The 25,983-nt window shown below is 44.8% G+C and overlaps 1 protein-coding gene across 6 annotated transcripts in view; it reads left to right on the forward strand.

The window, feature by feature from the left end:
• LOC123760143 (uncharacterized) overlaps positions 1-25,983 on the forward strand; it is a 58,110-nt gene that overhangs the window by 15,300 nt on the left and 16,827 nt on the right. For 3 of the 6 annotated variants that reach the window (XM_069325453.1, XM_069325454.1, XM_045745649.2), the window contains exons 2-4: positions 13,297-13,535; positions 15,268-15,412; positions 19,370-19,516. In XM_069325453.1, coding sequence (XP_069181554.1) covers positions 13,297-13,535; positions 15,268-15,412; positions 19,370-19,516 — 531 coding nt within the window. Of the gene's footprint in view, positions 1-4,350; positions 4,804-13,296; positions 13,536-15,267; positions 15,413-19,369; positions 19,517-25,983 lie in introns of those variants that run through there. The other 3 variants (XM_045745648.2, XR_011228770.1, XM_045745647.2) reach the window with 3 other exon arrangements.

Below are 25,983 nucleotides of genomic sequence, written 5' to 3' on the forward strand. Positions count from 1 at the left end.
ACTTACTAAAATGACAGAAACAACTAGTTTTGAGAATTAGTACAGAGATGATTAGAGAATATGTAGTGGACTGTAACGAACGGGTAAGAACATGTAGCGGAGGGATGGAGGAAAATTGTAAGAAAGGGTTGAAAGTTGGGATGTGTAAAGGATTGAGAGATTGTAAGGGATGGTATCAAGATGTGCGGAAAACATGCTACAACGTGTAAAGTAGACAGTGTAGTGAGTGGGGCGGTGAACAAGCTAGGACTTGTAATGGATGGAAGGAGTCGGGTATATTTACATATGACTCATGTTTAAATAAGATATGGGACACAGTAATACACGCTACAACATGTAAAGTAGACAGCGTAGTAAGATGCGAGGCGAACATGCTGAGACATGCTGAGACATGTAAAGGAATGAGAGAGAGAGATTGTAAGGGTTGGTACCAAGATGAGCGGAAAACATGCTATAACATGTAGAGTAGAAATAGCGTAGTGAGTTGGGCGGTGAACAAGCTAGGACTTGTAATGGATGGAAAGAGTCGGGGTATATTTACATATGACTCATGTTTAAATAAGATAGAGGAGACGGTAATAGTTGTTTAAGTCTTGTATAAATGGGAAAGAACTAGAGAATATGTAAGACTAAGTACAGATCTGAACTTACAGAGAATATGCTATGAATGGGGAAAGAACGCAAATTAACAGCTACATTTTAATTTATGAGACTTGGATGAGATGGAGGAAGGTGGGAGGGGGTGAAAGATAATTAAACAGGTTGGGGTTATGTGTATACTCGGATAAGAGATACGCTGGAGACGGACTTGATCGAATATATTTATGTCTGATGATCTAAGGCTAATGTCCAGATTAATTTTACTACGTTAGAAAATAAGGTGATCTTAAATCTCAGGGTGATTTAGTTGGAAAATAAAGAACTTGCACAAATGAACTAAGCTGGGGCACAAGAGTTGTAACTTGATAACTGAACTGGTTTTTATTTACTATGTCTGAAAATGTAGTTGGGTGATTTGGACTGAGAGTAATGAATTTACAAAAGTGAGCTTGGACAAAGGACAAGAGCTAGAGTTTTATAATTGTTTACTTCATATTTACTATGTCTGAAATACAGAGGGTAAAAAATTTCGGGGAAATTGATGGTTTATTTACAAAGACTTGAGGGTGGAAGAGGGTGGGGGACGAGAGCTGGAGCTCAGTAACTGACTTGATCTTATTTACTAACTTTGAAGTATGTCTGCTTTTAATTTTAGGGAAATTGATGGGTTATTTACAAAGATATGAAGGAGAACTAAGGCGGAGACGAGAGCTGGAGCTCGATAACTGACTTGATTTTATTTACGGTGTCTGAAATACAGAGGGTAAAAATTTCAGGGAAATTGGACTGTTACTAACGATCTTGTATAAACGAACTAAGGTGGGGGACAAGCGCTGGAGCTCGATAACTGTTTTGATCTTATTTACGGAGCCTGAAATACAGAGGGTAAAAATTTCAGGGAAATTGGACTGTTACTAACGAAGATACGAGAGAGAGCTAAGGCGGAGGACAAGCGCTGGAGCTTGGTAACTGTTTTGATCTTATTTATGGTGCCTGAAATACAGAGGGTGAAAATTTCAGGGAAATTGGACTGATACTAACGAAGATACGAGAGAGAGCTAAGGCGGAGGACAAGCGCTGGAGCTTGGTAACTGTTTTGATCTTATTTATGGTGCCTGAAATACAGAGGGTGAAAATTTCAGGGAAATTGGACTGATACTAACGAAGATACGAGAGAGAGCTAAGGCGGAGGACAAGCGCTGGAGCTTGGTAACTAAATTACTGTATTGAACTACATTTGAAATATGATTATTTTTAAATTTTAGAGGGATTGGAATGATAGTATTCATTATACGACAGGGGACTAAGGTGGGGGGAACGTGAGCTAGAACATGCTTACTAACATGATTTATTTGTGTAAAACTGACTTGCTTAATGAAAAGGAGCAAACATACGATGTTGGAAAATAGTTGAACTGAATGAAAGGAGAGAGAGAGAGAGAGGAGGGACGGTCCAGATATTATGGATAAGATAAGATAAGAGGTACCCTGTATGCGATGTCTGGCTGGCCGGCCGTAAAGTAAATAAAGGTGACGCGACAGATTGCGAGGTAAGGGGGGAGGGAGGGGGGTGTGATGTACGAAACCCTGAAAACGATGACTTACACAGGTGATTTTCTAAATTTACATGAAAACTATGGCTTACATAGACGATTTTGTAAGTTGAAAACATGTAAAATATGTCCGTAGAGTTCTCCTGGAAGCCCTAAAGAGCTACACACGTTATTTGAATTTCTCCCATAAGGCCTTAACAAACTTCTATGTCTCGGAAATTATTTTTCTTATAAGAACTTTAACAAACTCGTATGACATTATTTTTCATTATAAGAATTCCCTAATTCCAAATCTGTGACTCCCCAAATTCTCCTGAAAACCCTAAAGCGCTACAGGGGAATTTACAAATTCACCTGAAACCCCGAAGCGCTACAGGGGAATTTTCTCCCAGAAAAAAAAATTCCCCTGTAGCGCTTACACCCTACTACTCACGCCGACAGCTACCCACCACGCCCCCTCTCGCCGACAGCCGCCCACCACGACCCCTCACGCCGACAGCCGCCCGCCACGACCCCTCACGCCGACAGCCGCCCGCCACGACCCCTCACGCCGACAGCCACACACCACGCCCCCTCTCGCCGACAGCCGCCCACCACGACCCCTCTCGCCGACAGCCACCCACCACGACCCCTCTCGCCGACAGCCGCCCACCACGCCCCCTCTCGCCGATAGTGAGTGAGTATTCATTGTGAAGTCGCCTCCTCCTTTAGGTAGCCTGATCACTTGCTCATTTACCAATATCGTATATCATAGCCACCTAATGTGGCTCTGTAGTAGTGTAGGCTGATCCTTAGTCTTGGGGGATACATAATTCTCATTTTGCGTCCCTGCTGCTATCCGAGTTCATGTGTGTTTATTCCTCTCTCTTGTATGTATATGGTGGTTCTCCTCTATCCTGTGAGCCCTGTATTTTTCCAAGCTCTTTTTACCTATTATTTTTGCCTCTAAGCATTGTTTATTAAACCATGGCAATGGTTTCTCTTGGGTGCTTTATCCTTGAGGGTGGTATACATCTTCGTTCAGCTTCTTTTCATTGGATCATTATGTTGTCCATCCTATATGGCTTGTGTTGTTTTGTGTCTTATTTCTATTTCCCATGATATTCTCTCTACAAATTATCTGACCTTCTGGTTCTCGTCTTTATGTGAAGGTAGTTTCTCACTCCCCTCTTCTCTTCATTTTGCCACAGCTTTCATAACTACATAATAAAAAATTAGTACATAAACTTGCCTCCAGTGACATTTCAGGCTCCATGTTGTCAATGGCAATTTCGCGTTGAGTGAAGACAAAGGCCAATCCTCTCCCTGGCTCTGAGTTCCTTTAATACCTCTTCAATTTCTTCTGTTTTACCCCTCACGTTTTTTTCTGATTCTACCTTCTGCTTGTGCATTTGCCCCTGCGTAACTGTCCACACCTGGTGGAGCCATGCTTTTTTCCTCTCTACATCTGCCTCTACCGTAACGTTATCTCTGAGGCCCACTGCCAGGCTTCCTCTCTCTATGCTGGGCATCCTCACAGCTTCAGTGCTGCTTATTTCCTTACCAAGTTACAGGGAGATACAAGTCTTAAAGACCTTGACGTGCCATTTGCTAGTCATATAGACTAGCAGTGTGGCTAGGTATATTGGCTATGCATTGTGGCTAGGTATATTGGCTATGCATTGTGGCTAGGTATATTGGCTATGCTTTGTGGCTAGGTATATTGGCTATACATTGTGGCTAGGTATATTGGCTATACAGACTAATCAAAATTAAAGAAAAACCGACGAATCGCGAGTCATTGCATTGCCCTACGGCCAGAGTTCCTGCTTAATACCATCCTCCTCAGCCTACCTGACCAGGGCGGGGGTCTGCTGTCGTCTTAATGACGATCCTTCCGTCACAGCTGGCAATCAGAGCCCGCCAGTCGTCTCTCAGCACCCACTGCTGGTTACAATTAAGGAAGTCATTTGGTTCTTTGGTGCAGAACCACCAACGACATGCTGGTTCTAACGATTCTTTCATTTTACATTTTTTGTTTTTATTTTTTTTATCAATATGCAATCACACGCTCGCTCGCTCGCTAACTCACTCACTCACTCACTCACTCACTCACTCACTCACTCACTCACTCACTCACTCACTCACTCACTCACTCACTCACTCACTCACTCACTCACTCACTCACTTACACATGAAACGAACTATAATCTTAACAGGAAATCCTCTTAAGTTTCATCACAACACATGACTGTGGCAGATAATTGTATCACATTCTCACAGCTTCTTGAGCGGAGAGAAGTCTGATGAACCGCATAATCAACAGTGAACCGCAGTGGTCAACAGTGAACTGCGGTGGTTAACAGTGAACTACAGTGGACAGCGAAACAGAGTCGGTGAAAGACAGTGTTAGTGACAAACTATGATAGACAGTGACAGAAGGTGATAGACAGTGCCAAATGACCATACAGTGGCAGATGGATAGACAGTGCCAGATGACCATACAGTGGCAGTGACATACTGTCAGATCCTCTGACAGCTTATGGAAATAAACGGTGGTAGCTGGCGTTGATAGACAGCAACAGCGAGATAAAGGGAAGCAGACAAAATGTGGCTTACAATAATTGCCGTATTTATCTGCGTGTCGTCGCTGACTCTTACAGAACAGACAGGTGAGGCAGACTTTTGTGTGTATGCGTGCGGGCGGGCGTGCGTGCGTGTGTGTGTATGTGTGTGTCAAGCCCAATAGGGACCTCCCTCGCACATAATTGATGAAGGTAGTTGGCCAAGTCCTTAGATTTCTTCTTCACTAGTAAGAATGAACGTGAATTCAGTATTACATTTTCCGATACAGAGAGAGGAGAGGGGGATACAGAGAGAGGAGAGGGGGATACAGAGAGAGGGGAGGGGGATACAGAGAGAGGAGAGGGGGATACAGAGAGAGGAGAGGGGATACAGAGAGAGGAGAGGGGGATACAGAGAGAGGAGAGGGGGATACAGAGAGAGAAGAGGGGGATACAGAGAGAGGAGAGGGGGATACAGAGAGAGGAGAGGGGGATACAGAGAGAGGAGAGGGGGATACAGAGAGAGGAGAGGGGGATACAGAGAGAGGAGAGGGGGATGCAGAGAGAGGAGAGGGGGATGCAGAGAGAGGAGAGGGGGATGCAGAGAGAGGAGAGGGGGATGCAGAGAGAGGAGAGGGGGATGCAGAGAGAGGAGAGGGGGATGCAGAGAGAGGAGAGGGGGATGCAGAGAGAGGAGAGGGGGATGCAGAGAGAGGAGAGGGGGATGCAGAGAGAGGAGAGGGGGATGCAGAGAGAGGAGAGGGGGATACAGAGAGAGGAGAGGGGGATACAGAGAGAGGAGAGGGGGATACAGAGAGAGGAGAGGGGGATGCAGAGAGAGGAGAGGGGGATGCAGAGAGAGGAGAGGGGGATACAGAGAGAGGAGAGGGGGATACAGAGAGAGGAGAGGGGGATACAGAGAGAGGAGAGGGGGATACAGAGAGAGGAGAGGGGGATACAGAGAGAGGAGAGGGGGATACAGAGAGAGGAGAGGGGGATACAGAGAGAGGAGAGGGGGATACAGAGAGAGGAGAGGGGGATACAGAGAGAGGAGAGGGGGATACAGAGAGAGGAGAGGGGGATACAGAGAGAGGAGAGGGGGATACAGAGAGAGGAGAGGGGGATACAGAGAGAGGAGAGGGGGATACAGAGAGAGGAGAGGGGGATACAGAGAGAGGAGAGGGGGATACAGAGAGAGGAGAGGGGGATACAGAGAGAGGAGAGGGGGATACAGAGAGAGGAGAGGGGGATACAGAGAGAGGAGAGGGGGATACAGAGAGAGGAGAGGGGGATACAGGGAGAGGAGAGGGGGATACAGGGAGAGGAGAGGGGGATACAGGGAGAGGAGAGGGGGATACAGGGAGAGGAGAGGGGGATACAGGGAGAGGAGAGGGGGATACAGGGAGAGGAGAGGGGGATACAGGGAGAGGAGAGGGGGATACAGGGAGAGGAGAGGGGGATACAGGGAGAGGAGAGGGGGATACAGAGAGAGGAGAGGGGGATACAGAGAGAGGAGAGGGGGATACAGAGAGAGGAGAGGGGGATACAGAGAGAGGAGAGGGGGATACAGAGAGAGGAGAGGGGGATACAGAGAGAGGAGAGGGGGATACAGGGAAGGAGAGGGGGAAGGGGATGTTTATGAAGAGGGCAGGAGAGACGGGGAGATAAAAGAGGATGATAGGGTGGAGATTGGGAGAGAAGGAAGGAGAGCGGTGAGAAGAGGGAGAACTGATGAGAGAAAGCTGAAGAGAGGGGAAGATGGGAACAGAGGGGCGACATTTATTATTATTAACATCTGTATTGACAAAATTAATTACAATTTTATCTAATCTGAGGATTTCAATTAAGTCTTATTAAAGTGAGGATAATGCTGGTATTCACTGTCACGCAGGACAGAGGGTCATACACAAGACAATAGGTCTAAATTGTAGGTTGAAGCACATATATATCATGGTTACAATCAATGTTTTAATGTATGAATATGTAAAAACAACTTTCTTCTGTGCACTGCCACACAAGGGCAGGGATGGGTTCATAAGTGATGCAGCTTAGAAGTAATATAAATATAATTGTTCTCCATTCTTTAAAATGGACAAGCAAATTTTGGATAAATTGTTAGGATGTCGTCCAGAACACCTGAGTCAATGAAATAGTTACACAGATGGTGGTACAATAGTCCAGGAGGTTTAAAATCTGTCATGGCTTCGCATTCAACAATATAGTGTTCTAGTGTATGCATTAAAGGTGGGGCGACAGAGAAACAAACATAAGAGAGGAGGTATATTGGGAAAAAGAGAGAGAGAGAGAGAGACCCGGGATCACCGTGTACCCCCTCCTCCTTGTAACTATAAGAGAGAATGTCTGTCTGCGTGAAGATACAAGTATGATTCTTGTGGCTAATGTCATTAAACTGTGCATGAATAACGGTTTGATTTTATCGGGAGCGTTGTAGGGAAGTCGGAGTCGTCTCTGTGCCCCTCACTAATCACGAATCGAAGATCCTAGGCCAGGTAAGCAGGGGGACGGAGGGCTGAGGCGAGGATGCAGAAAACTTGAGCAGGGAACAGGAATCAAGAAGTCGAGGAGATAGCTCGGTGGCCCAACCACCGTGGACTTGACTTGGCAATGATACTTAGTGTCCTTAGTGAAGCGTTCTTAGTGTTCACTTGTGTCCATTAGCGTCGCACAGGGTCTCGGCTCGAAAGCAGCTGGGTGGGGTTGGGTAACGTCGTTAAATGTGGCTCATTCTTCCTAGGACGTCGTCTTCTTCTAGTTGAGCTTCTTCTTAGTCGATTTGCTTCGAGTAGACACGGCGGCGCTGTCGGTCAAGTTTGTAGGAGAGGCCTTGAGTAAGAAGTCTTCCAGGCTATAGGGGTGAAGATGTTGGGGAAGACATGTCGCTCACGCAGAGACGTCTTCGTCAGATGAGTCAGACGGATCGTCTGTGTCCGGTACAGGGTGGGTTGAAGGTACAGGTCCCAGGGGTCATGGAGCCGGGGTTGCCGTTGGGTCGCGTGTTGTTTCGCTGGCAGGGGCTGATCGCACGTCGGCGGCCGCTAGCACAGTGGATGAGGGTGTGGGTGATTGGCGTTGTAGATGGCGAACTGGTCGTTGTTGCTGAAGGCGTCTCCGCGAGTTCCACCAGGACAGTAAGTGACGCAGGGACCGCTGTTGATGTTGGAGGAGCCAGAACTGCCTCAGAAACACTTATCCCGGTTAAGCCATTCGCGGCATACAGGGTGTTGAGGGGTCTAGCAAACAAGCGGTTGTCGGTTCCGGCGATCCGTTCTGCGAAGAGCATTAGGGCGGGTATGACGCCATCGTTTGGAGAGATGACAGGTTGGCGGAGATTTGGCCGCATTTGATTTGATAGATGATCGAAGCTGGGACGGTGGCTGAGTGGTGGGCACCCAGGCTGGCGGCAGGGATGGTTGCAGGGAGAGTCCGCTGCCTGGAAAGACAGGGAAGGCATCTGGGTGGCTGGTGTACACAGCTGTAGGAGAGGTGGGGCTGGTGGTGGTGGCTGAGGCGTTGGCAGGGTTGGGGGGTTTCGTAGAGGCTATCTCATGTGCCATTGCATCCTGTCTGCGAGGGCAGCGATATGATGGTCTCCCTTACAAACGAGGCAGCATTTTTTTTTATTATTATTTTCTACCACAGACGTGGCCACACATTTACAATGCTAACTAGCATATATACATTTTCTTCTGTCCTCCATGGACAGGGTTAGAGAAGTGTTAAACATATAGTTCAAGGGTTTATTGAACACTCAACCACAGAAGGTGATTCGGTGCTTTTAAAATGCTAAGCTAACCTACATACGTAAATATATAGATACACAGATTTACGTATGCCCTACATAAAGTGTTTGATGTGTCTTTTACATAGTGTCATTAATGTACATTCACAAAGGTGAAATGTAATACTGATCAGCTTCCATATATACTTTATACCCATACATATACATACACACACACATATACATACATATATACACACACACATGCATTCATATACATTTGTCTCATTTACTCTGACGGGGTGAGGTAGCTGATAAAGAAACTAGTGTGCAATTAAGCACTTAATCACTGAAGGTGATGAAGGGGCTTTTACAAGCTCAGGTTATATAGTTACATCATATATATACATTGTATGATTGATATATTACATGGTCAATCTTGGATACAAGTCCAATATATCATCAAGTGTTCCAGTACTCATATAGTAATTACAGAGTTCAGCATACCTTAGCCCAGGAGGGCGAAAGTCAGTCAATATGGGACATTCTACAATATAATGTTCAAATCTTGATGTTAAAGCACTTAAACCTTTGTGCAGTGGCAAGATTTTCTGCCTCGATCTGCCTCCACTTTTTGCTGGGATTCGCCACTTCCTGTTGCAAACATTGTCTCGTTCATTGTAGTATTTGTTCCATTACTCCTCCGGGTTCCTGTCCAACTACTTGGCCTGGACGTAAAACAACGGTCTGGCTTCATGCAGGTCGGCGTTCAATACCCAACCGTCTAAGTGGCTGGGCACCATTCTTTCCTCCTGTCCCATCCCAAATCCTTATCCTTAGCCCTTCCAAGTGCTATATAGTCGTGATGGCTTGGTGCTTTCCCCTGATAATTCCGTCCCTCCGGGTTTCTGGAGTACGAAAAAGAGTGTGTGGAGGTGTCCGGCAGTCCTGTCTAATCACCGTCAGATTGTCTAAGAACGATATCAAGGTTATTACTCACGACTTCCCTTCGCTGAGCCCATGTTATCGTTCACAACGTTATCTCTCTTTGTGCTGCAATAATCTGCATCTTTTTTTTCCTGTCTAAAGTCTTGCAGAGTCACACGTCAATAACACTGATGATAATAATAATAATAATAATAATAATAATAATAATAATAATAATAATAATAATAATAATAATAATAATAATACACAGAAATTACAATAACGGGATATATCAATGAACAAATCCACAAAAGAATTGCAATTGTTTTGACCATGTGGTGGTGGAGTGGACTAGAGCGCGTCTGGGAACACCCAGCGCTTAGGTTCGAACCCCCATCAAGGCTCCTGTGGATTAGTTCAATAATAATAATAATAATACGTTTATTTACACAAGTGTACATAGATATAAGACATAAAAAGGGGGAAGATACATAGGTAAGACAAGTACAGTGCATGTATCCACTGCTGTAACCCACAAGTTAGGAGGGAATATTGGCTAGTGAATCAAACACTAAAACACCTAACAAATGATGAAGTAGAAGTACTTGTTAAGTATTCAGACTGGGCCCACACATCGAGGTAAGGTCAAGGGATTAAGACAGCAGCTGCTTGACCGTTAAGAGTGTGTACCAGCCAAGAGGACAAAGGGTGACCTTAAGTGTCTAGAAACAAGGTCACCTACGGGTAATCGGATTACACACCCTCCCTGGGAGGTGGGGTGTAATGGTTGAGGCTATGGCTGGCTGAGGACAGTCTGTTGGGAGGATTGGTTCAGGCAAGTCCTCCTTATCTCCATCTGTTGCAACAACGAAGTAGAACTGACAATATGTGGGAGCCTGATGTGATCTTGTTGACCAAGTTAAGTCTGCAGAATGTAAATATTGAATGGAAGACTAACCGGGTGTGTAGCGTTGTAGGAGGATTTAGTATTAGGGACTTAGGCGGAGGTTAAGAGTCCAGGTGGTGACCGGGAAGGTTTAGTGGGTATATGGGTATTGGAAGTTGATTTAACCAGAGAGAGAGATATAGATAGATAGATAGATATAGATAGATATAGATATAGATATAGATATATATAGATATAGATATATATAGATATAGATAGATATATAGTAAGTTAACGTATCGTTCATTGTCAGTGTCTAGTTTGTGTAATTAAATAGGGAAAACCTGACGGCCTTTAATTACCCTCTATATGTCCTCTCACTGAGTTCCTGTACAACCCTGGTGGTCCGCCTCAAGAGTCAGGTGTGGAGAAGTACACGCTGGTAGTCACGGGTTCATGAGGCAAGGAGTTATAGCTGTGTAATCGCTGTGTGCGGAATGTACCGTGGTTCAGCAATCACGACACCACTAGTACACAGTGAGCGTCTCGGGCATAACTTTAGATTAAAATTTAGATTGTATACAGGTTTTGATAAGGAAGACATTTAATATTAACAAGAACCAGGCTAACATTAACAACTGTTTAAGCAACTCTGCAAATTATATGCAGCTCTTAGGGTCGATAACTCAAAATCTGGAATGGTGTGCTTGTCTGCAAGTGGTCAGGAATGGTGTAACACTCGGGGATCATTCAATGATTGACAGTCAACAGCGCTGGTGAGGAGCCCGAGATAGTCACCTTCTGTGGCCGACAGTGGATTGCCATAAGGAGCCTGGAGAGTCAGCTTAGTTGCAGGAAAGTTAGTGAGGAGCCTGGAGAGTCAGCTTAGTTGCAGGAAAGTTAGCGGGAGTGAGGAGCCTGGAGAGTCAGCTTAGTTGCAGGAAAGTTAGCGGGAGTGAGGAGCCTGGAGAGTCAGCTTAGTTGCAGGAAAGTTAGTGAGGAGCCTGGAGAGTCAGCTTAGTTGCAGGAAAGTTAGCGGGAGTGAGGAGCCTGGAGAGTCAGCTTAGTTGCAGGAAAATTAGTGAGGAGCCTGGAGAGTCAGCTTAGTTGCAGAAAAGTTAGCGGGAGTGAGGAGCCTGGAGAGTCAGCTTAGTTGCAGGAAAGTTAGCGGGAGTGAGGAGCCTGGAGAGTCAGCTTAGTTGCAGGAAAATTAGTGAGGAGCCTGGAGAGTCAGCTTAGTTGCAGGAAAGTTAGCGGGAGTGAGGAGCCTGGAGAGTCAGCTTAGTTGCAGGAAAATTAGTGAGGAGCCTGGAGAGTCAGCTTAGTTGCAGGAAAGTTAGCGGGAGTGAGGAGCCTGGAGAGTCAGCTTAGTTGCAGGAAAATTATAGTGAGGAGCCTGGAGAGTCAGCTTAGTTGCAGGAAAATTATAGTGAGGAGCCTGGAGAGTCAGCTTAGTTGCAGGAAAGTTAGCGGGAGTGAAAACTCTCACGACTTGTGTGGAGGGCCGAGCGTGCTCCCGTCGGGACAATTGGATTTTACTTATCTTTTATTAATGGAGATTAAAATGGAAGAGGAAGTCAAGAGCTCTGATTTTCCAGCTTTGCCACACACAAGTGTTACATGGATGATGTTGATTCACTGCTGATGATCAATAAAACATTACCTTCATACACACAGAAATCACAATAGCATGATGCATCAACTGAACAAATCCTCAACGGCCGTAATGAGGGTTCGAACCTACGTCCGGGATGATCCCAGATGCGCCTTAGTCGACTACGTCAAGATATGGTTAAAAGAATTGCAATCTGGAGTGCTTGTGAGGGCAGTAGCACTCCCAGTTGCAATTCTTTTGACCATGTCGTGACCAAGTCGACTAAGGCGCGTCTGGGATCATCCCGGACGTAGGTTCGAACCCTCATCACGGCCGGTGAGGATTTGTTCATCACCTCCATCACTCCACGGAAAGTTCTTTCTTTGCGTCAGCACCACAAAAGCCTCATGGTAGTTCCACCAAAGGTTTCTTCTCTGTCCGTAAAAATAAGGTTAACTTTATTTTTTTCCCACTGAGGTTTCTCACCCTGGGAAGCCGCGGTACGGAACGGTTGGTAAAGACTTAATGAACAACATTATGTAGTGTGATGATTGAAATGTTATTGTGCTGATTTTGTATTAATCTGTATTGCTGTATTGCTTATATAGGATCATTGAAATACCAGTCTCATCGTATTGTTTGTAACATAGTGACAGCCTTGCCAGGTTAGTTCCAGCTCTATGTTGGCTGGAACCTTTCAGCTCTATGCTGGGACCTTCCAGCTCTATGGTGGGGACCTTCCAGCTCTATGGTGGGACCTTCCAGCTCTATGGTGGGACCTTCCAGCTCTATGGTGGGACCTTCCAGCTCTATGGTGGGGACCTTCCAGCTCTATGGTGGGACCTTCCAGCTCTATGGTGGGATCTTCCAGCTCTATGGTGGGACCTTCCAGCTCTATGGTGGGACCTTCCAGCTCTATGGTGGGACCTTCCAGCTCTATGGTGGGACCTTCCAGCTCTATGGTGGGACCTTCCAGCTCTATGGTGGGACCTTCCAGCTCTATGGTGGGACCTTCCAGCTCTATGGTGGGACCTTCCAGCTTAATGCTGGGACCTTCCAGCTCTATGCTGGGACCATCCAGCTCTATGCTGGGACCATCCAGCTCTGTGCTGGGACCATCCAGCTCTATGCTGGGACCATCCAGCTCTGTGCTGGGACCATCCAGCTCTGTGCTGGGACCATCCAGCTCTGTGCTGGGACCATCCAGCTCTGTGCTGGGACCATCCACCTCTATGCTGGGACCTTCCAGCTCTATGCTGGGACCTTCCAACTCGACTTTTTGCGTGCAAATGTATTCAGTGACAATGTGAAAATAACTCGCCATGAATATCTTTTGTCCGAAATAAAAAATATTTTCAGCACTTTTTTTTTTTGTCATAATAATCTTCTCCATTTATCCTCGTCCTGGTCTTCTGCTTTTAATTCGCCTCTTCCCTGTCTCCTTCTCTCTCCCAGAAACCTGCACTGACAGAGGCAACACAGAGCACGCCGAGATCCTGGTGGACCCGAACAAGGTTAACATGGTGTTGTGGTACAGGCCGCAGGAGGCAGAGACCACAGTCAACCTCACCGTCTTCTTCCGCAAGTTAGACAACGACAACAACGGCCCGGACGACGAGACCAGCGTCTCCTTCTCCGCCAACAACACCCACCAGTTCACGGAGATCACCGTTCAACAGGTTCACAACATCGGGGTGAGTGCTAACGGTACCGGTTTCCCGTTGCTCCTCACCGTTGTTTTTGGACCTATGTTGTCACTTGCTTAGCTAAATAAACTATAGGGTTCAGGAATGAACCCATTCTGTGCCTCTGTAACCCTTCCCGCCAAACACTAGACGAAACTAGGAAGTTGCTTCAACCTTCGAACAAGTTGTAACATCTCGAACACGTCATAAAAGCTTTCTAACAAGATGTAACCATTTTCTAACAAGTTGTAAGAAAGTAACAATTGGGACTGCTACATTGTGTGAGTGATGGGGTTCTACCACCTGGATCCAACCACTTGGCTTGGACGGTAGAGCGACGGTCTCGCTTCATGCAGGTCGGCTTTCAATCCCCCGACCGTCCAAGTGGTTGGGCACCATTTCTTTCCCCCCCCCCCGTCCCATCCCAAATCCTTATCCCGATCCCTTCCAAGTGCTATAGAGTCGTAAGGGCTTCGCGCTTACCCCCTGATAGTTCCCTTCCTTTCCCACCTAGATAATAGAGCCATGCACTCTGGCTCTGTCATTCAGGAATGCTCTACCTCTGATGCTCATCTTGCAATACAAACAGAGTAATCACACTGACTTGACTACATCAATGAGAAAATCCGTAAGAACAGTGATGAAAATTGGGTGAAAATCCTGTTACGGCTTCACTAGAAGCCTCAGAAAATCCTCGTGGGTTCAGTAGCACTCCAGGTTGCAGTCCTCACTACCATGTTGTGGTCTAGTCGCTAGAGCGTGTCAACTCCCACCGCATAGGTTCGAACCCTCATCACTGCTTCTACGGATTTTCTCATTGATGTAGTCATGTTAGTGTGATTACTCTCTGTGTATTATTATTACAGCTCCATTAATACTACAAATAGTGACAGTAAGAACATAGAGCTGCCACTATGGAGAGCTGTCTTATGAATACAACAATAACAATAATGTAGATAATAATTCTGATTAAAGTTGGAGAGAGAATTACAAAACGGCGATGAATGAGGATATAAGTTATTAATTTACAGTACAGAGAACGAGACACAACCTCCTGACACAACAAGTAACCCAACTCTCACTCCTCAACTTCAAGATTAGGACAATATGTTTGTTTGCGTTCGTGTGTGTGTGTGTGCGTGTGTGTAATTACCTATGTGTAGTTGGAAAATAGGCCTTTTTTAGATCTAGATACACACAGTCAACCCAACCACCTCTGTCCTGTAGTATCTCTGTGGCTCTATCATAAACCTAACTAGATTTGTTACACAGGATCTTCCTGTTCGAAAACTAAAATGATTGTCCGTTGTTATGTCATTACTCTCTAGGTGTTCAACCCATTTGGCTTTAACTATTTTTTCTGTGTTTGTGTAAATATTTACTATTTGTATTTGCTACTTGTGCTTCTAGAATCGAGCTATTAGCTCTTGGATCCCGCCTTTCTTGCCGCCGGTTGTTTAAAGCAATGACTTCTGTACTATTTCACTATCATATCTAGTTTTAAAATTATGAATAGAGTTTGCTTCGCCCAACTACTTGGGCTGGACGGTAAAGCTACGATCTCGTTTCATACAGGTCGGCGTTCGATCCCCGACCATCCAAGTGGTTGGGCACCATTCCTTTTCCCCGTCCCATCCCAAATCCTTATCCTGACCCCCTTCCAAGTGTGATATAGTCGTAAAGGCTTTGTGCTTTCCCCCTGATAATTCCTCTACAGTATTTCCACGTGTTTCGCACCCAGCATGGTGAGACCGGGACAGCTAGGGTGTACGGGGTGTACCGGGGCGGACTGTACAAGCAACTGGGGTATGTGATGATAACCAAGATAGCAGCCACCAGCTCGGGGCCCGTGGAGTGGGTCAACTGCACGGAGTTGGGGCTTTCCTGTAAGTAATAATATCTTATTGGTAGAATATTAAGATTATGTTACAGAGACAAATGTTACGGTGCAGGGGTTGTGTATTAATGTGGCCACTATGCACAGAGTTTCATGGTAAACAATATTAAACTAGAAGCTCACACACACATGTGAATTGTTTAAGAAATACAGGCAATGATGTAGAATACAGAGGTGCCACGTAATGTTGACAGGCATAGACTGTTATACAGTCTGTCATACATACATACATTGACATAGACATCATACAGACTGTACTTCTTGCAATAACAAAGACATAGATTTTAACTTTAGTAATAGCAAAAACATGACAAATACAGAGGGAGAATATCTAGTAAAGCCAAAGAACGTTCAGCGTTTCGACCATAACAAAATTAGTAAAAATCTAAAGGTCAAATGCTGGTAAACGCACTTTAAAGAAGAAGATAGCTAACATATAACTTCAACAAGTAATATAGCAAATATACAATATTTAGGAGATATGTGATAAAAGGCATTAAAGGACTACATTTGTATGTATATAAAACTTAAATTAACAGCAAAACACATTAGTACTATTTAGATGAGGTAAAGTGAGTGAAATTTTTTACATGACGACTATTCAACTATCTCTTAGTCTCTCTTTAAAATTGGTTATCTTGAGGTTATCTTGAGATGATTTCGGGGCTTTTTAGTGTCCCCGCGGCCCGGTCCTCGACCAGGCTTCCACCCCCAGGAAGCAGCCCGTGACAGCTGACTAACACCCAGGTACCTATTTTACTGCTAGGTAACAGGGGCATAGGGTGAAAGAAACTCTGCCCATTGTTTCTCGCCGGCGCCTGGGATCGAACCCAGGACCACAGGCTCACAAGTCCCGCGTGCTGTCCGCTCGGCCGACCGGCTCCCTTTGGTTGGGATATGTTTGTTTTGAATTACTTTTGGGAGGTCATTCCGCAGTTTGGGAGCCGCGACTGGCAAGCCCGCCAAACACACACCGAAATTACAACGTTGGTACAACGTTCGAACAAGTTTTAACACCTCCTAACCAGTTATAACAACCAATATAGCACGTTGTAACAACGTTCTAATACGTCATAAACACGTTAAGCCAAGATGTAACAACTTTATTACAAGTTGTAACAAGCGGAAAATAGACAGTTACGGTTTGTGTTTCCAGGGAAGGCGTTCCTGTTTTGGTTGAGTCTCCCTCTAGGAATATCAGAGAGAGATTTGTTTCTCGTGTGGCGTCTGTGGGTCTCTTACAGCAGTCTAGCAGGCGCTTAAGGTCGGGATTAGCAGTGTAGTGAGAAGATTTATAGATAAAGAGTGCGCTTGAGCGGATGTGTTGAGTCCACCACCTCCTTCCACCTAGTGCTGGTCGACCAGCCTCCTAGTGTTGGTCGACCAGGCTCCTAGTGATGGTCGACCAGGCTCCTAGTGATGGTCGACCAGTCTCCTAGTGTTGGTCGACCAGCCTCCTAGTGTTGGTCGACCAGCCTCCTAGTGTTGGTCGACCAGCCTCCTAGTGTTGGTCGACCAGCCTCCTAGTGTTGGTCGACCAGCCTCCTAGTGCTGGTCGACCAGTCTCCTAGTGTTGGTCGACCAGGCTCCTAGTGTTGGTCGACCAGTCTCCTAGTGCTGGTCGACCAGCCTCCTAGTGCTGGTCGACCAGTCTCCTAGTGCTGGTCGACCAGTCTCCTAGTGCTGGTCGACCAGTCTCCTAGTGCTGGTCGACCAGTCTCCTAGTGCTGGTCGACCAGTCTCCTAGTGCTGGTCGACCAGTCTCCTAGTGTTGGTCGACCAGTCTCCTAGTGCTGGTCGACCAGTCTCCTAGTGCTGGTCGACCAGTCTCCTAGTGCTGGTCGACCGGCCTTTTAGTGATGGTCGACCAGTCTCCTAGTGCTGGTCGACCAGTCTCCTAGTGCTGGTCGACCAGTCTCCTAGTGCTGGTCGACCAGTCTCCTAGTGCTGGTCGACCAGTCTCCTAGTGTTGGTCGACCGGCCTTTTAGTGATGGTCGACCAGTCTCCTAGTGCTGGTCGACCGGCCTTTTAGTGCTGGTCGACCAGCCTCCTAGTGCTGGTCGACCAGCCTCCTAGTGCTGGTCGACCAGCCTCCTAGTGCTGGTCGACCAGTCTCCTAGTGCTGGTCGACCAGTCTCCTAGTGCTGGTCGACCAGTCTCCTAGTGCTGGTCGACCAGTCTCCTAGTGCTGGTCGACCAGTCTCCTAGTGCTGGTCGACCAGTCTCCTAGTGCTGGTCGACCAGTCTCCTAGTGCTGGTCGACCAGTCTCCTAGTGCTGGTCGACCAGTCTCCTAGTGCTGGTCGACCAGTCTCCTAGTGCTGGTCGACCAGTCTCCTAGTGTTGGTCGACCAGTCTCCTAGTGTTGGTCGACCAGTCTCCTAGTGTTGGTCGACCAGTCTCCTAGTGTTGGTCGACCAGTCTCCTAGTGTTGGTCGACCAGTCTCCTAGTGCTGGTCGACCAGTCTCCTAGTGCTGGTCGACCAGTCTCCTAGTGCTGGTCGACCAGTCTCCTAGTGCTGGTCGACCAGTCTCCTAGTGCTGGTCGACCAGTCTCCTAGTGCTGGTCGACCAGTCTCCTAGTGCTGGTCGACCAGTCTCCTAGTGCTGGTCGACCAGTCTCCTAGTGCTGGTCGACCAGTCTCCTAGTGCTGGTCGACCAGTCTCCTAGTGCTGGTCGACCAGTCTCCTAGTGCTGGTCGACCAGTCTCCTAGTGTTGGTCGACCAGTCTCCTAGTGCTGGTCGACCGGCCTTTTAGTGATGGTCGACCAGTCTCCTAGTGCTGGTCGACCGGCCTTTTAGTGATGGTCGACCAGCCTCCTAGTGCTGGTCGACCAGCCTCCTAGTGCTGGTCGACCAGCCTCCTAGTGCTGGTCGACCAGCCTCCTAGTGCTGGTCGACCAGCCTCCTAGTGCTGGTCGACCAGTCTCCTAGTGCTGGTCGACCAGCCTCCTAGTGCTGGTCGACCAGCCTCCTAGTGCTGGTCGACCAGCCTCCTAGTGCTGGTCGACCAGTCTCCTAGTGTTGGTCGAACTATCTGTTCACTCCAGTGGCGCACTGGTGGCCGCTGGCGTCTGAGGAACCAAAGCAACCCGTCCTCCTAATAGAACGTCGCATTTTGACGTGCAGTCTACCTAAGACTAGAAATTGTCGTACTAGAAAATGGTAGCGGCTCGCGAAATTGACATACTGCCCCGTTTTCTGTTGTTGGGTCCTCTGGTAGGTTAGGATAAGGGCACTTTAGTAGGACAGTTTCTTGACGTTGGGGACGCTGGCGAGACGGCCTGGAGGTCCGTTGTGATGCTGGACGTTGCCGTGAAGTTTCATGTTTCTCCCGCCACAAGTCACAAGCCCAGTGCTTAGGGGGTTAGAAATAGCCTAAGCTATTCTATCCCTTTGAGATGTATTTATTGCTTATCTCAATAAACATACTTGAACTTGAACTTGAGCCCAGTGTTTGTTTGTCCCTAATAAAACACCTGTATATAATTTACGATGGTCCAGTAGTAAACAACTCTCAAATATATATTGCAATGACATGTTTAAGTGGCTTTTTTCGTTTTATTGTGAATGTGTTATGTCAGGTCTATTGTTAAGATTGTCTAGAAAACAATCATAGATTGTTTTCTGATACGGAATGCTATGGCGACGAAGGAAAATATTAAGAAGAAACTGAGTGCGATTGAAAGAAGTTGAAAAAAGTTGCAGATCGAGAAAAAGAATTGTCAAAATGTTTTGCCAATTGGACGCCTATATTTTTCATTCGTTTTTTTATTATTATTAACAAGCTTAGGTATACACAGCAATGTGCTGCTACCCTGTTCTATGTGAAAGATTACACAGTGTTGACCAAAAACTAACTATAAGGTCATCTAATATGCCCAGCTCACAGGATATTTATTAATATACTAATCCAATTTCTATTTGCATTTGGTGTCTTTGCAGCCGGGAAGCACAGTGCAGACAAGTGGTCAGCGATGGAGAGCACGCTGGAGGTGCTGGTGTTGGTGCTGGGGATGGTGGTGCTGGTGCTGGTGCTGGTGGTGGTTCTAGTACTCTACCACAACCACACTCTCAGGAGGAGAATATCAGGTAACTTATCTGTAACTGTAAAACGGAATGTTTGTTTGATTGTCCAATGTTGGAGGGTCAGACGCTCCAGGCTAGCCTCACTCAACTTTGCAGATATGCTAGTGATTATATAAGAGGTGTTAAAGGGAGAGGGGGGGGGTCGGTGTCGGCTCCCCTCCCTTTGCCCCTCCTCAATGGAGGCTGACCCTTATTTCCATTAGCAAAATTGGTGAATATAAAATGTTCTGTCCAGAATCTGTAGAGCTTAGCATTCATTTAAATGTTAATGCGTTATGTAAAATGTATGTTGAGATAACAGAGATGTGTTCTGGGTGGAACCTTTTGCTTACTGTGATGGAGGTAATGAATAGTGAGAATGGTTACAGTGATGAGGGAGACAGGAAGGGTGTATGTGAGTGTAGACACGTGGGAGGTGACAATGTTTACAGTGAAGACGATGTGTTGTGACAGTGATGGGAGGAGACGAGGCAGGTGTGTGTTTATGTGAAGAGAGAGAGAGAGAGAGAGAGGGTGTGCGGGGAATACCTGGCACCGGGGCGACCCGGGTACCGCCGGGTACACCATCTTTACCTGAATTTACCTAAGGGCCACTAATACTAGTGGCCTCGACGAGGACAGGAAGCCGGCGGCTTGTCAAAGGTCCACCCCATTTGCCCTGACGATCTTTTCCAGCTGAATTTTAAACCCCAGCACAGCTTTGGCGTTTACGGCTTCGGCGGGTAGGCGGTTTCACGGGTTGCTCAGTATTTTAAAGCTTTCGATGAGATCCGCCCTGTCATGCCTGGTCTACAGTGTTGTTAACCCCGGGGCCCTCAACCCTTCCTCATACGAGAGATGACTAAGCTCTGGTACGACTTTTGTTGCCCGGTGTTGCACCTTCTCCAGAGCAGCTATGTCTTTCTGAAGACGAGGTCTCCATGCCTGGATGCAACAATCCAGGTGGGGCGGACCAGAGACTTAAACACTTGAACGACCACTTTCCTTTCCTTGAAGGTAAAGGTACGCTTGATTATTCCCAGGGTTTGGTTCGCTATTTTTACTGCTGCTCCCACTTGTTGTGCAACTTTTAGTGAATGATGGATTCTGACTCCAAGGTCCTTTATTTCATCTGTCTGTTGTAAGGTAGTGCTGTCAATTTGGTAGTTGTGACGTGGATTGCTGTGTCTCACATGTAAGGTCTTGGATTTATCGACATTAAAAAGCATTTGTCAGTCATCTGATCATTTATGGAGTTCATGTAGAGCTCTTTGTAAGGTATTAATATCACCTTAACTTCCCTACTTTACCGTAGATCTTAGTGTCATCTGCAAATTTGATGATGTGGTTTGTAATATTATCATCTGTCATTGATGTATATGACAAAGAGGGTTGGCCCCGCAGGTTGGCCCCTGTGGCACTTCGCTTAACACATTTCCCCAGTCAAATTCATTCCCATTTAGCACGACCCTCTGTTTTCTATGTTTAACCATTATTTTATCCATTCCAGTATTCTCCCATTAGTAATTTATTAATTCCATGTGCCTCTAATTTCCTTGCCATTCTCTCATGTGGTACCTTGTCAAAAGCTTCGGTAAAAGTCTACATCTACCGGAAGTCTTTAGTCTGAATAGCCGGTTACCGTTTCCAGAAATGTGAGCAGGTTAGTAAGGCAGGATCTATATTTAACAAACCCATGTTGCGTTGATTTTACAAGATTGTTCACTGAGATGGAGAATGATTCCCTCCCTTAGGATTCTCTCCATGAGCTTGCAGATGTGGGATATCAAGCTGGTGGACCGTAGTTGTCTGCCGAGCGCTTTCTGCCTTTTTTGAGAATAGAGGTAACCTTTGCATATTTCCAATCCAGGAGAACTATCTCTTGGTCTAGTGATTTTCTGAAAAGGGGTTTCAGTGGCAAGCATAGTGCATTTGCCAGTTAATGTACGACTTTGGATTGAAATCCATCCACACCTGGGGCTTTTGAGTCCTTTAGTTTGTCAATGCTCTTCCTGAGTGTGTCGCATGTAATGGTATATTACTTAATTCATTCTCTTCACCTCCTTCGAACTTTTGTGTGGGTGATGGGATGTCTTTCAATCTGTCTAGTGTGAACACTGATGTAAAGCATTCATTCTGTAACGTACGATTGTGTTACGTTGTTGGGTAGATTAGATACACAGTGTTTAGTGGGTTTTCGTATTTATTTAGTAGTCATGGTTACAGCAGTCGGTTGTTGGCAGTGTCGTAGACGTTGAGACGGAACTTAGAGCAGAGCAGAGAGCTGAGTGCGGCCAGAGTCACGGAGCTCTGTGTGGGTGACGGCTCGATGGTGAGTGTCTAAACTCGATGCGGTCGTAGTCTGCTGTCTGCTCTGTGTTGAAGTTAAGCGTCTTGGGGTCTGTTGGAACTGTACACACCGAGTGCTACATTCTTGAGGTTGAAGAGGTGTGGTAACTCCGAAGCGTTTGTACAGCAGTTAACTGAATCACTGTGGAAATTATACTGATGATTAATTGATTGATTGATTGATAAAGATTAAGCCACCCAAGAGGTGGCATGGGCATGAATAGCCCGTAAGTGGTACAATTTTTTGTTCAGTAATTCTTTTCAGTATTCTGAGGTCGCATTTAATCGTCAAGCTGCTATCGCGGGATGATTAATCGTTGTTGTTGTTTAAGATTCAGCTACTTGGAACAAAAAGTTCCAATTAGTAGCACGGGCTATGGTGAGCCCGTAGTGAACTTACCTGGCACAGGAGCGGGGCTGTTTTGGATGATTAATCTGTTGTTGTTGTTAGAGATTTAGCTACTCAGGACGAAGTGTCCATGTAGCACGGGCTATGGTGAGCCCGTGGATGATTAATCGCTTCTCGACTGCTAATATGATTGGACTACACCTCACCGTCCTCCAGTAGCTTTGAAGGATGGAAAGAATGTTGCCTGTAATTAGGGGAAAAGATTATAGCTTCGCAGTTAGTGCTATATTAAGTTTTGCCAATAAGCAAATGAGAGATCGAGGCGAGTAAATTGTTTACTCGCTACAATTCAAAGTGTTTGCTGACCTCTTATCATCTGCAATCTTTCCTAATCTTTCAGGTGATGTTTCAGGTAAATCTTCCTAAGCTTTCAGGAAATCTTTTCGGGTAATCTTTCAGGTAATCTTTTCTAATAATTCTAATATTTCCTTCCTGAAATCCTGGCAAAATCTTTATCTACTATAAGTAACGAGATGAGGTTATCTATTAAGCTTATCTAGTCTTTCTAGATTATTTCTAAGTCTTATTTCTTAGGCTTATTTCTTAATTCTCTCTTTTTTCTTAACTTTGTATAGTCTACCTTACAAAAATTCGGTTTTCTAATATAATTTCTCTTCCGTAACTTATCCCAAACTATTTCATCACAATTCTTGCTATTAACTTTCCTCCTTGTTTAGGTATTATGCAATCCGTCCACCTGATTAGATAGTACTTTTTGTAACTATGTGCACTATTATGAGATAATCCTTTCCCTTAAAACCAAGTCTAGTGCCCTTGAGGAGATACCAACTTTAATTTACAAAAAAGCCTCCAGATCTTTAGCCCCTGCTATTGCATTGCTCTTCAACAAGTCACTTGAACTCCAAACCTTTCCAGATATTCTAAAAAAAGCGAGAGTAACCCCTGTCCACAAATGTGGTGATCTCACTGATGTTAACAACTACAGACTTATATCAATCCTGCCTAACTTGTCAAAAATATTTGAAAAACTAATCTACAAGCAGCTTTACTCTTATCTAGCCAAACACAATATACTTAGCTCTTGTCAATATGGCTTCAGACCCCAAAAAAAGCACTAACGATGCACTTATTAGTATGATTAACTTGATTCATGCAGCTCTTGATAAAAATGAGTTCCCTGTTGGGTGATTTGTGGACCTGCGTAAGGCATTTGACACTGTCAACCACCAAAACCTTCTTAAATTACATCATTATGGAGTCAGAGGACACTCCCTACAATACCTCAAATCTTACCTTACTGACAGGCTCCAGTATGTTTCTGTGAATAATTCAATTTCTCCCACCATACCCATCAACATTGGTGTTCCTCAGGGCAGCATACTTGGCCCTCTCCTCTTTCTCATCTACATTAATGACCTTCCAAATGCCTCCCAACACCTCAAACCAATTCTATTTGCTGACGACACAACCTACATTTACTCCAGTCCTGAGCCCCTTGCTCTAAATGCCTCAGTAAATACTGAGCTAAATAAAGTCCATCTTTGGCTAATTGCTAATAAACTCACCCTTAACATTGACAAAACTTTCTATATTCTGTTTGTCAATAAATCCTCAAATCAAATAAATCTGAGAATAAACAATACTCAAATTTGTAGCAAAATAGATGACAAATTCCTTGGCGTTCTCATTGACCACAAGCTGAATTTCCAGGGATACATTCTAAATATATAAAAAAAAAATAAAAAACTGTTGACATTCTTTCTAAGATCAGATATCATGTACCTCGCCCTGCCCTAGTGACTCTCTATTACTCCCTCATCTATCCATATCTCAACTATAGTATTTGTGTTTGGGGTTCTACTACCCAAAATCATTTACGTCTTCTAATTACTCAACACAAAGCTGCTATTAGGACAATATCCAATTCTGGCCCCAGACATCACTCGGTACCCTTACTCAAATCTCTGAATATGTTAGATATTAAATCACTGCACATTCTCTCATGTGTATTATACATATATAAAACGCTGAACTGTAATGCCAATCCTGACCTCAAAAGCTTCATTGAAGGTTGTAACAGAACCCATGAGCTCCACACCAGAAATAAATACAGTTTTGATATTCCAAGAGTACGACTTAATCAAACTAGAAATGCTCTACAAATCAAGGGACCCAGAATGTGGAATGACCTTCCCAACCATGTTAATGACTGTACCTCTCTCAACCAGTTTAAGATAAAAACGAAGCACTACCTAATAAATTCCCTGTAACCTACCTTACCTCCCCTATTGTCAACCCATGTCTGTTTTTTTAAACAACGCTGTTTGTCGACCTAATTGTATTTGTGCTGCTTTTTCAGCCATGTTCCCCCCTTTTTTATTTTTATTTGTTCTCAACACATTTTATACTTGAAAATCAATTAGTATTAAGGTTTAGTCTTTAATGTTTTTCCTGCCCGAAACGCTTTGCGTAATAGTGGCTTTAGGCATTGTATGTACTAGCTCTATCTATAACTCCATCACTCTTTGTAAAATCTCTTGTATGTATGTACCTTACCTGAATAAACATTTATTTATTTATTATTATACAACCAATGACGTTCTAAGAAATTAGATAGTAGAACTTTGCACTATTCACTTTATAGAGACCGATAAAATGAAGCTAAAAATAAACTTATATATTCCTAGGCCTAATATAGCACACACATGTACTATATTAGGCCTTAGCGTGTATTAGGCCTAGGAAGGTTAGGTTAGGTTAGTTTGTCTTTGCAACATGAGTAGAAAATCGTTTTCCGGTTTGTCCAAATTCAGTAGTACCGATTTCTACTTTTTAATTGCGTTGTATGTCAGTATATGTACTATGGTCCTCATCGCTACTATAAGTACTACCAAAACAGGAGGATGGAATACATTTTCATGATAAAAATGATACTCCATTATCATTATATATTTTGTTAATTACGGATTGCGTCCTCACACTAGGCTGGTTAAAGCAGCGACCGTCCTCCCCAGACGCATTCATCAATTTTAACATACTGTGTATTAAACATTGGTTTGCTCTCATATATAAATTACTATTATTATATATATATATATATATATATATATATATATATATATATATATATATATATATATATATATATATAACAATTTTGCTTATAGTTAAGCCTAAAATACAAATAATCATAGGTTAGGTTAGGTGTTTAGGTTCTGTTGGCGATTATTTGTATTTTAAGTAATTGGGTGAAGCATTTTATAGAATTGGGGTTCGAACAGAGGCTGCGAGGCGAAGCACTTGTTCCTGAAGTGTTAATTCATCATAAATATATATACCTCCAACTGTTCCGTCAATGTAATATTTTGGAGTCGGTAATTTGTCCCCAAAATTATTTCCTTTATGTTTTATTTAATTTTGGGTTCTCAATAAAATAATTTCGTGTGCTTTACTGAAGTCTCTTTCAGAAGGTTTCCAACATTTCTGCTGAAAATACATATTTTAGTGAAAATTTTGTTGATAGATTACTTGTGGTACTGATTCTTGTGACCCCTGACAGTGATCATTTACAGTGACTCCTTACAGTGACCGCTGACAGTGATCACTTAGTGACCCCTTACAGTGACTCCTTACAATGACCCCTTACAGTGACTCCTTACAGTGACCCCTTACAGTGATCCCTGACAGTGACCCCTTACAGTGACCGCTGACAGTGATCACTTAGTGACCCCTTACAGTGACTCCTTACAGTGACCCCTTACAATGACCCCTG

This window comes from Procambarus clarkii, chromosome 16, assembly GCF_040958095.1.
Source record: "Procambarus clarkii isolate CNS0578487 chromosome 16, FALCON_Pclarkii_2.0, whole genome shotgun sequence".
Taxonomy (NCBI): Eukaryota; Metazoa; Arthropoda; class Malacostraca; order Decapoda; family Cambaridae; genus Procambarus; species Procambarus clarkii.